General features: G+C 30.7%; 1 protein-coding gene across 1 annotated transcript; it reads left to right on the top strand.

The window, feature by feature from the left end:
* Window positions 1-5686: 5686 nt before the first annotated feature.
* On the top strand, window positions 5687-7379 carry LOC129916392 (uncharacterized). Its single transcript, XM_055996293.1, has one exon. The coding sequence runs from the start codon at window positions 6203-6205 to the stop codon at window positions 7058-7060; it is 858 nt and encodes a 285-aa protein (XP_055852268.1). The 5' UTR covers window positions 5687-6202; the 3' UTR covers window positions 7061-7379.
* The last annotated feature ends 4509 nt before the right edge of the window (window positions 7380-11888 follow it).

Here is an 11888-nt window from a genome sequence, read left to right as displayed (position 1 = left end):
TCTTACGTATTTAACCTCTTAATGTAACTATATAGGTACCTACTTCGATTTTGGGGAACGTAACTTTATGTTCTTAACCTCGTTCACAACGTGGTTTGGGTTTTTATATTATGTTCTAAACCCCGTTGATAACGTGTTTTTAGGGTTCTAAACCTCGTTGATAACATGTTTTGGGATTGTATATTATGTTCTAATCCTCGCTCATAACATGTCTTGGGGCTTGGGTTTATGTAAATATTATAGGATCCCACATTATAGGTATCTCATTAAGTATCATTTGTATAAGGATAAACATGATTCATTTTTTTTTTTTTTTATCAACTTTCTTTCAAGGGTAATAAAAAAAAATCAAAGAAAATTCTTCATAGGATCCCCATGGTTCAGTTTTTTTTTAATATCAACTTAATTTCAAGGTAATAAAAAAACAAACATCAAAGAAAATTCTTCATGGGATTAACATTTTACAATTTTTTTAAATTATCAACTTCTTTTCAATGTAATAAAAAAAAAAAGAAAACATCAAAGAAAAAATTCTTATTGGGATCAACATGTTTTAGTTTTTTTTTTCTTTTTTTTTAACTTTATCACCTTCATTTCAAGGTAATAAAATAAAATGGAAAATTTCCTGATAAACCTGATTCAATTTAAAAAAAAAATCTTCGTAGGATCAGGATTCAGTTTTTTTTTCAAATTGACAAACATCAAAGAAAATTCTTAGTTTATTGAAAAAAGCATTTTACATTCAAAATACTTAAGTAGGTGATTTAAATGCAACCGATATGATCCCTTGTACTCAAAAAAATTAGGGAAATTTTTCTAAAAAAAGAAGATACAAATAAAAAAGTGTGTTCGATACCAGAAAACCACTCGGACATGTAAGAAAAAGCAACCCATTATCAAGATTATGTAATGGGTAAAGAAAATTGATCGTGGACTGAAACCACGTAGGTACACTGAACATAAAAATATATGTACGCGGTTCCTTAACATGTTCATTCATATAAATTACAAATAAAACATTCAGAAAATTCAATTTTTAATATAATATTATTTTCCTGAATGAACACGAAAATATTTTTTAAAGAAAAAAATAGAAAACAATATGTTTCATCAGGTTTTTAAGATTGAGAGGGGATTTGAGATACTTCTACTAGGACTTCTATAAAAGGAAATTTTGTAGTTACCGACGGGCACAGTCGACTACTAGCACTAACTATAACACCATGTTTTTTGAAGAGGAGGAATATTCGTTATTTACATTAAATGATTACGCGGTAACAGAAGCAAACTCGCTTAACTCGCTGAACGAAAATAATTTCAAACCAACCAAAAAAATATCGGACTTAATGGAAGATATTAAGTACAATATTTTTGCTCTAAAAAAAGTAAAAACGCCTTGGGGGGATCGCATCGTCTTAGATCTTGGAGAGTTCACAGTAAGTTAAAAAAAATACATTTTTTTTTCATTGTTCTTTATTTAAAGTAACTTTTAATTTATTTATTCCTTCAGACTTTTCTACCTCAGAGATATTCCAAACTATCGCTAAGCAGCATGGCATCCATTGGGGGAGGTGGCTATGCCTTAGAGATTGTAAAACGAATCGGTTCCACCACATATGAATTAAAATTTATGAAAATGAAGTAATAATCCATTTTAATTTGTAAAAAGAAAAAAAAAAGAAATTATAGTTGTAAATAAACGAACAATAAATAGATACATGGTTTAAAAAAAAAAATCTTTCTTTTATTCGGTTTTTGTATTTCTTTAGATTTTTCCTTTTTTTTTATTTAATTCAGGAAGAGTCGCTGACATACCCCTCTTTTAATTTGTACAGGTATTGCTTTATACATATATACCCACAGTTTTTTTCTTTTCTTTTTTTATGAGGGTAGCGCGTACAAGGAGTATGTATATAGATATGATCCAATATAAAAGAGTTCGATATTTTTAAATCGTTAATAGTTAACGTGAGACCACAGTAACGTTTGTAGGAACCAACAAAAACGAAAAAAAAATGTATTTAATAAACGAAGAAGTTATTGAGGAGCCTGAATTTTATTGTCCAAATCCCAACCGGGAAATATTAGAATGCGGACCTAATCAGAGGTATAGGGATGCATTTCTCAAAACATCTAATGTGGGTCCTACCATAAGGGAATTGGATAACGAATACGGAGAAGATTTTTTTGATATGGAAGAACTCTATGATGATGAAGATTACATGACAAGTACGCTTCTGCAAAAAGTAATTGATGCAAAGTTTCGTCCAAAAAGAAAAAAAATACCAGATCCTTTATTGGATACAAAGCGGGTGCCACCCGGAAAGCATTTTAAAGGAGAGAAAAGACCTAGGATATAACAAATAAAAAAAAAAACACAAAATTATAGTCAAAGAAAAAATAAACATACATTATTTGTAAAAAACAAAAAATATCAATCTTTTATTTCTTTAGTTTTAATTTTTACATTTCTTAAATTTTACATTAATTCGTTTTTATTAATCCAGGAGTTATGTTCTGATGGAAATCCCAACCACTTGACAAAAACCTTATTTCCTCTGTTTTGTAAAACCTTTTCCACAAGAAAAATATCTGCACATTTAGTTTTCATCAGTTCTGGTTCATAGAAACTACCTTGAACAGGTTTTCCTTCATAGTCTTCAAGAAGATATGTATTTGGTTTTGTAACTTTGATTTTTCTTATTTTAAAAACCTCAGTAGTCCAGTTTGGTGTATATCCCTTTTCAAATGCATGTTTATACTTGCTGATTCTTACTTTGTCACCGATCTTAAATTTTCGTTTACTTGCTCCTTCTTTATCAGTTTTAAAAAGCGGTAACAATGACTTTGAATTTTTCTTCGTTACATCTGCAGGAAAACATTTAATGGTTCTATGAAAAGAGTGATTGTAATCATTAAGTAGTTTCTTGTAAATATTGAACCACTTATAGTTTCCATTGAAACTAAATTCTTTCCACATTTTTTCTTTAAAAGTTCTATTGAATCTCTCGACAATGGAAGCCTTTAATGAACTGAATGTTGAGTAATGATTAATTTTGTACTTTTCCATCAAGAGTTTAAAGTTTTTATTGAAAAATTCTTTTCCATCATCTGTTTGTATATTCTTTGGAATTCTAGAAGAACATCTAAATATTTGCTCCATTCCTTTCATAATGGTAATACCCGTTTTGTTTTTCATTGGAATGACCCATGCAAATTTCGAAAACGTATCGATTACTGTCATTAAATAATTAAATCCTCTGTTTTGTTCACTGTATGGGATCATTTCAACCAGGTCAGCTTGCCATAAGTCATCGTAACCTTTGATGATAACATGACGACGTTTGAAGTTTCTACGTGCAGCCTTATGCAACTCCTCAACAACCTCTCGCTTACTCATATTTATAAAGAGTGAATTCAACAAAATCAAAGAAAAGACTTATATATTTTTTTTGTTTTTTTATTGCAATCTATTATATAATAACATAAGTTTCTTTACTTTAATTAACATTTTTTCCATATGGTAACAACCGCAAGTATCTGGACCTTCTTCACATAGGTTGGATGACCAACAACAGTTAGTATAATGATGTCCATGGAATGATTCTATGTATGTAGTATTTTTAAATTTACTAACCATTGAAATACAGTTTGTAAATTCTCCATAGTGTTCATCCAATACTGACTCGCCATTTGTTTTTAAAAAATCAAAAATATCTTTTATTATTTTATCAGTGTTCATTTTGAAGTTCCTTGTTGTTCAAGTGTTGAATGCTAACTAACAAATTTTATTCTACTTTATGAAAATTGAAAATCTTTTCTTCATTTTCACTTATATTATGTTTATATTAATACAAATACATATAACATTTTTTACTTATTTTAATCTATGGGTGTAAAGGGTACATTAGGAAACAGCGTCTTCATAAAATGTTCAACTTTATTTTTAATTTTCTCGTCAACATACTTTTCTTCTATGGAGTCTTTAAGTTTTTGAGAAATTAATTGTGATGCTGATTTTTCTTGCTCCATACTTTTTATTGTTTCCTTTATCGTAGAGTCTATGTGGTTTTTTAGCATATGAATTTCCTTATTAAAAGTGGATAAAACTTCCATTAAAGAAGAATTTATGTGGTTTATAATGCTTGATTCTTTAAGACTTATTTGATCATCAACATATCCTTTGCACACGGCTTGGTGGGGGTATTCAGGATTACTTCCAACATTGTTTAAATATCTACTTTCTATATCAAAATCACCAGACGATAGAAGTTTAAAACCTATTCCTGGAGGTCCTACAAGACCTTTATTTTTTGAAAGAGGCTTGTAGTAGCTCCTACCGAACTTGTCGACGTTCATTGTTTATATGCAAAGTTAATAGATTGAAACGAAGCTAATATATAATATTTGATTCTTTTAGCTCTTCAATTACAGAATTTATTTCATTCTGATGGTTATTATTACCAGCATTTTTGGATGCTATCAAAAGTCTTAGTCTATTAACAAGTTCATTAGGATCGTTCCAATACACATATTCAATATTCTTATTTGTATATTCCATTTCAGTTATGTTCGAATAAGATTTTCCAGTTTTTTCTGTTTCACTATTAAATCCTGCAGCAAGTTGTTTAATTATTTTTGTATATTTTGCACCTCTATTTGATTTGATTCGACTGGAACTATCATGATTAGCTTTATGTGCATTAGTTTTATATAAGATTTTTCCATATTCTTCTAAGTCATCACTAGTATATATTTTTGGGCGTGGATTTTTCTTTAGAATTAATTCAATGAGACCAGGAGTTCGAGTAAAAGTTTCATCATCAATAACAATATCATGTTCATTCATTACAAAACGACATTTTCCTATTTTAATAGAATTTGTATTTGCATCAAAATATGGACCATATGTTGTATCGCGGTTCGAATCTGACAATATTTTTTTAACGAGAGAAGATGTTTTGTTTAGGGTTAAACTATTTATTGGTGTACTGAATAAAAAGGATTCATCTGTAGTATCCATTTCTTGACTGTATCTGGTTTTGTCATGTTCTTCTTCCTTTTCATTTTCATCAAAAGATTTGAAATGTAGCTTACGAGGTTTGATTGTTTTTATGCCATCATCCTGCTGTGTTGTTTCTTTTGTAACATTTCCAACCAATTTGTTCAATGGTTCCACAATTGGTTTGAAAGTCTCTTCTAAATCAGTTTCTCTATTCATTTTGCCAGTTTTTAGTTGAAAATATTTATTTCTTAACACATTTTTTGTTTTTATTAAATCTCTTAACACGTTCTCATCCATTTCTATGGTTCGGATAAAAATATTTTTGATTGAATTTTATTTTTTAATTAAAAGGAAGGACGAGTTTTCCCAAACAGTGTTGTTGTCTGAATGTTTTGATTTTAAATGAAATATGTATATTTATAGTATAGCAATTTTATTGAAACTGTTTTTGTAGCGACCTTTTTCAATACTGTTCTCCTTGTCTATTACCAGGAATCCAAAATTGTCAGTCCAACAATGTGAACATAGCTCTTTGAATTGATTAAATGTCATATCAGAGTTAATATGATCCTTGTAAACATGCTTCAAGTTCAATTCGTCTTGTTTGAAAAGAATAATGAAATTAGCGTTGTCTCTAATTAGATGTTTTGGTATATGAGTATAGGACTGACATAAGTAAAAACTATCAACTCCATTGTGACGACCCATACAAAAATAGTCTCTAATATTATTTTGTTTCTGGCAAGCGACATCATCGAATAAAAATATTGAATTGTTTTTAGCGTCTGAAGGAGGCATTATTTCACAATTGTTTGAAAATTCGTTGTATTCCATTCCTTTGATAGATGTAATAAGTTTTTTAAGATATTGATATTTTGGTTGGTGTAAGGATTTGGAATAAATATAGATATTTTCAAATTTTAAACCATTGGGGTCAAGAAGGATGCTAAGCATTACATTTGTTTTTCCGCAGTTTGATGGTCCAACGATAATTCCTCGAATACTGTTTGGAAATAAGTTTCCATGTTTTTTCTTAATTTTTACATTGGAATCAAAATTCCTTACTTTTATGACATCTGACTGCTTTACAAAACGCATAATGACGACTAAGATCTTTTTTAATAAAACATTTTGTTTTTATACACTTGTAATCATAAATGTTTCAACCTTCAACTAAGAAGGTGTGTTAATCATACTATGATTGAACATAACACTCAGAATCAGTGTAATAAAAAAAGAAAATCATTTGAAGGAGAAGGGCTTTTGAATAAAGTTATAGATAAGCTACCATTTGAACTACATATTCCTTCATATAATTATTGTGGACCTGGAACGAAATTGGAGGAACGTCTACGAAGAGGAGATAAAGGAATCAACCAACTGGATGAGGCTTGTCGTCTTCATGACATTGCATACTCAAAAAGTAGCTTTCTCTCAGACCGACACATTGCTGATAAAATTCTAACCGAGCAAGCGTGGAAAAGATTTAAAGCAAACGACTCATCAACCTCTGAAAAGTTAAGTGGACTCCTAGTAACCAACATGATGAAAGCTAAAACTAAATTTGGAATGGGCAACTGCAAGACCAAAAACGCTATTAAAAGAACTAAAAAGACAAAATCAAAAAAGGTTTGCAAACAGAACATGTTTAAAAAGGCTATAAGCGAAGCAAAAAATGCTATTAAAAACAATATAAATTGTTGTGGAACAACATCTATTGCTAATATTGCTGTGAAGGCTGCAAAACATGTTATTAAAAATAAGAAAAAACAAATTCAAACACCAAGAATAATTCCACTTCCAAAAAGTGGTGGTTTTCTACCACTTCTAGCTCCTATTCTAGCTGGTTTATCTGCTGTGGGATCACTAACAGGTGGAGCAGCTGGCGTTGTAAAAGCGCTCAATGATGTACGAGCTGCTAAAAGACAGTTTGAAGAAAACAAGCGTCATAATAAGACTATGGAGTCAGTTGCTATCCAAGGAAATGGACTGTTCTTAAAACCATATAAAAATGGTCTTGGACTTTTTTTGAACTCAACAAACACAAAAAACTAATTGAGTTGCTACCTAACAAACCTTTAAGCAATTTTGATATTCATCAGTTTGGAAAGAAACACTTGAAGCATTTTAGAGGAGTTTTTATGCGTAACTCTTTACCAAAAGTACCAACATTAAAAGAGTGTGGTGTTATAAATCTGGATAGTGAAAGTGGCTTGGGAACTCATTGGGTAGCATATATAAGAAATAAAAAAAATAATACTGTTAAGTATTTTGATAGTTTTGGAAATTTAAGACCACCCTCAGAATTAATAAGCTATCTTGGTAAAAAAATAAACTATAATTATATAACCGAACAAAATTTTGATACGTTTATTTGTGGTCATTTATGCTTAAGGTTTTTATTAGAACAATGTAATAAAGTATTCAAATTCTAAAATATAAATAAATATCGTAAAAAAAAACAACAAAATATGTCTTTTAATCAAACTGTTCTGTCATTCTCTTGCATTGTACACAATTCTAACCAGCACAACCAACAGAAGTAAGTATTTTGGAATGCTAGTTTCTTTTTGATCCTAAGCATATGAACATCCTAATAAGAATATATTTAGCGAATGCACACATCAATTTTATATTGCATGCCGTGCAGGTGCCAATGTTGTGTCAGAAATTACCCAACTAAATATGTATTGGGTGCCGTGCTGGTGCCAAGTTTGGTGCACACATCAATTTTGTATTGGGTGGCCTGGGAGTGACATAGATTTTGAATTGGATGGAGTCGGAGCTACCCAACCAAATCAGCACGATTCCAACAAGAATTTAATTTTTGAACTAGAAATACGACCGGTACCAAGCAGAACCCAAAGAAATCCAACTAGAAAAGTGTATCCCACAACCAATTTATCAATGGAAACCTAATCCCACAACCAATATTCCAATTAAAATACAAATGGTGCTAGAAATCCAACCAGTGACAATTATTCCCAATTAGAATCAAACGGGAAACTTGGCATGCATCCCAATTGGGAAGTGCGGTGCCGTGCCGTGCCGATGCCAAGTTTGGTGCCAAAGTGGCTTGGGAGTTACCTATTTATACTACTTCCAAAACTTATAGAAAATACATTTTTGTGCTCTGTGAGTCGATATCCTTCGCATACAATTCAATTGGAGTTGAAAAATTCACGTTTGGAGAAAATCACTTTTAAACATTTTTAAATCGTCATATCTCGTTAACCGAGCGTCTAAACACATCATAACTTTGCAAAATTCAAAATTCTCTAAAAACAAAACTACAAGTCCAAAACTTATAGAAAATACATTTTTGTGCTCTGTGAGTCGATATCCTTCGCATACAATTCAATTGGAGTTGAAAAATTCACGTTTGGAGAAAATCACTTTTAAAAATGTTTAAATCGTCATATCTCGTTAACCGAGCGTCTAAACACATCAAAACTTTGCAAAATTCAAAATTCTCTAAAAACAAAACTACAACTCCAAAACTTATAGAAAATACATTTTTGTGCTCTGTGAGTCGATATCCTTCGCATACAATTCAATTGGAGTTGAAAAATTCACGTTTGGAGAAAATCACTTTTAAAAATGTTTAAATCGTCATATCTCGTTAACCGAGCGTCTGAACACATCAAAACTTGCAAAATTCAAAATTCTCTAAAAACAAAACTACAAGTCCAAAACTTATAGAAAATACATTTTTGTGCTCTGTGAGTCGATATCCTTCGCATACAATTCAATTGGAGTTGAAAAATTCACGTTTGGAGAAAATCACTTTTAAAAATGTTTAAATCGTCATATCTCGTTAACCGAGCGTCTAAACACATCAAAACTTGCAAAATTCAAAATTCTCTAAAAACAAAACTACAAGTCCAAAACTTATAGAAAATACATTTTTGTGCTCTGTGAGTCGATATCCTTCGCATACAATTCAATTGGAGTTGAAAAATTCACGTTTGGAGAAAATCACTTTTAAAAATGTTTAAATCGTCATATCTCGTTAACCGAGCGTCTAAACACATCAAAACTTGCAAAATTCAAAATTCTCTAAAAACAAAACTACAAGTCCAAAACTTATAGAAAATACATTTTTGTGCTCTGTGAGTCGATATCCTTCGCATACAATTCAATTGGAGTTGAAAAATTCACGTTTGGAGAAAATAACTTTTAAAAATGTTTAAATCGTCATATCTCGTTAACCGAGCATCTAAACACATCAAAACTTTGCAAAATTCAAAATTCTCTAAAAACAAAACTACAAGTCCAAAACTTATAGAAAATACATTTTTGTGCTCTGTGAGTCGATATCCTTCGCATACAATTCAATTGGAGTTGAAAAATTCACGTTTGGAGAAAATCACTTTTAAAAATGTTTAAATCGTCATATCTCGTTAACCGAGCGTCTAAACACATCAAAACTTTGCAAAATTCAAAATTCTCTAAAAACAAAACTACAAGTCCAAAACTTATAGAAAATACATTTTTGTGCTCTGTGAGTCGATATCCTTCGCATACAATTCAATTGGAGTTGAAAAATTCACGTTTGGAGAAAATCACTTTTAAAAATGTTTAAATCGTCATATCTCGTTAACCGAGCGTCTAAACACATCAAAACTTGCAAAATTCACAATTCTCTAAAAACAAAACTACAAGTCCAAAACTTATAGAAAATACATTTTTGTGCTCTGTGAGTCGATATCCTTCGCATACAATTCAATTGGAGTTGAAAAATTCACGTTTGGAGAAAATCACTTTTAAAAATGTTTAAATCGTCATATCTCGTTAACCGAGCGTCTAAACACATCAAAACTTTGCAAAATTCAAAATTCTCTAAAAACAAAACTACAAGTCCAAAACCTATAGAAAATACATTTTTGTGCTCTGTGAGTCGATATCCTTCGCATACAATTCAATTGGAGTTGAAAAATTCACGTTTGGAGAAAATCACTTTAAAAAATGTTTAAATCGTCATATCTCGTTAACCGAGCATCTAAACACATCAAAACTTGCAAAATTCAAAATTCTCTAAAAACAAAACTACAAGTCTAAAACTTATAGAAAATACATTTTTGTGCTCTGTGAGTCGATATCCTTCGCATACAATTCAATTGGAGTTGAAAAATTCACGTTTGGAGAAAATCACTTATAAAAATGTTTAAATCGTCATATCTCGTTAACCGAGCGTCTAAACACATCAAAACTTTGCAAAATTCAAAATTCTCTAAAAACAAAACTACAAGTCCAAAACTTATAGAAAATACATTTTTGTGCTCTGTGAGTCGATATAATTCGCATACAATTCAATTGGAGTTGAAAAATTCACGTTTGGAGAAAATCACTTTTAAAAATGTTTAAATCGTCATATCTCGTTAACCGAGCGTCTAAACACATCAAAACTTGCAAAATTCAAAATTCTCTAAAAACAAAACCACAAGTCCAAAACTTATAGAAAATACATTTTTGTGCTCTGTGAGTCGATATCCTTCGCATACAATTCAATTGGAGTTGAAAAATTCACGTTTGGAGAAAATCACTTTAAAAAATGTTTAAATCGTCATATCTCGTTAACCGAGCGTCTAAACCAGGCATGTCAAACTTGCGGCCCGCGGGCCGCATGCGGCCCACAACGGGTAACTTTGCGGCCCAATCAATATTTTTAATAATTTTGAGTTAATTTTAATAATTTAGATTTTGTGTCCACAGCTTTCGACATACATTCACCTCCTTTTTTTTCTAATCAACAAATAAATATTGAACATGTGCCTAAAAACAAAATCACAAATTTTGTTAGATCCCGTGGCTTAAATCGGGGTAAGTTCTGTGATTTTTTGAAGTGAATTATAGACGAATGTTCTGATTTAAGGTTTAAGCTACCAAACGGTTCTGGGCCTTGGGCATTTTTTTAGTTTTTGATGATAAAAATCTTTACACCAGCATATATTGTTGGAATTGGGCAGAGTTTATAAACCATGATACCTAGATGTAGCAAAACTTAAAACTACAAGAAAAATTCATAATATAACGAACATGTAACCAAGTTACAGCATTCAAATGAAACTTACCTCTTTTGGGACATCAAAAGAAAAACGAGGATTTAACTTTCCTACATGCAATATGTCAAATTTAAGTTAATTTGCATCGTTCGTCCCGTCAATCAAAAATACTCCACAAAAAAATCTAAACTTAAAAACTAAATATAAAAAAGGCTTGCAGAATTATGTCTTTGAAAGAAAAGTTCTTTGATTTACTTCGTTTTTTTTCCATAACATAGAATAAATGCCGAATAATATGAAAAAGGAACCAAGCGATTTTTAGTGTGATTCGTTGTTCGATTTTATATGTTAGTATTTTGTACACTTGAAAACTGCCATATAAAATTGATTGCGATTTTCAAAGTAGGGATAAGGTATGTACATGTCGATACGACTATAGTTACTTCAGTCATTAAGAAGAATGAGTTACCTATAAGTATCAGCCTAACTAACCTTGGTTTGACACAAAAATGGTCATTGGAAAACTTTAATGTTATCATTCTTCCTGTTTTTTTCTTTTATAAATTTGTTTTATAAAAATGTTTGCTAGTTTTTATCTGCGGCCCATACAAATTTTTAACTCGCTGTTTTCGCCCTCGTAACCATTGAGTTTGACATGCCTGGTCTAAACACATCAAAACTTGCAAAATTCAAAATTCTCTAAAAACAAAACTACAAGTCCAAAACTTATAGAAAATACATTTTTGTGCTCTGTGAGTCGATATCCTTCGCATACAATTCAATTGGAGTTGAAAAATTCACGTTTGGAGAAAATCACTTTTAAAAATGTTTAAATCGTCATATCTCGTTAACCGAGCGTCTAAACACATCAAAACTTG

Source organism: Episyrphus balteatus, chromosome 3, assembly GCF_945859705.1.
Source record: "Episyrphus balteatus chromosome 3, idEpiBalt1.1, whole genome shotgun sequence".
Taxonomy (NCBI): Eukaryota; Metazoa; Arthropoda; class Insecta; order Diptera; family Syrphidae; genus Episyrphus; species Episyrphus balteatus.
Note: the sequence above shows the minus strand (reverse complement) of the source record. Positions and strands in the feature narration are given on the sequence as shown.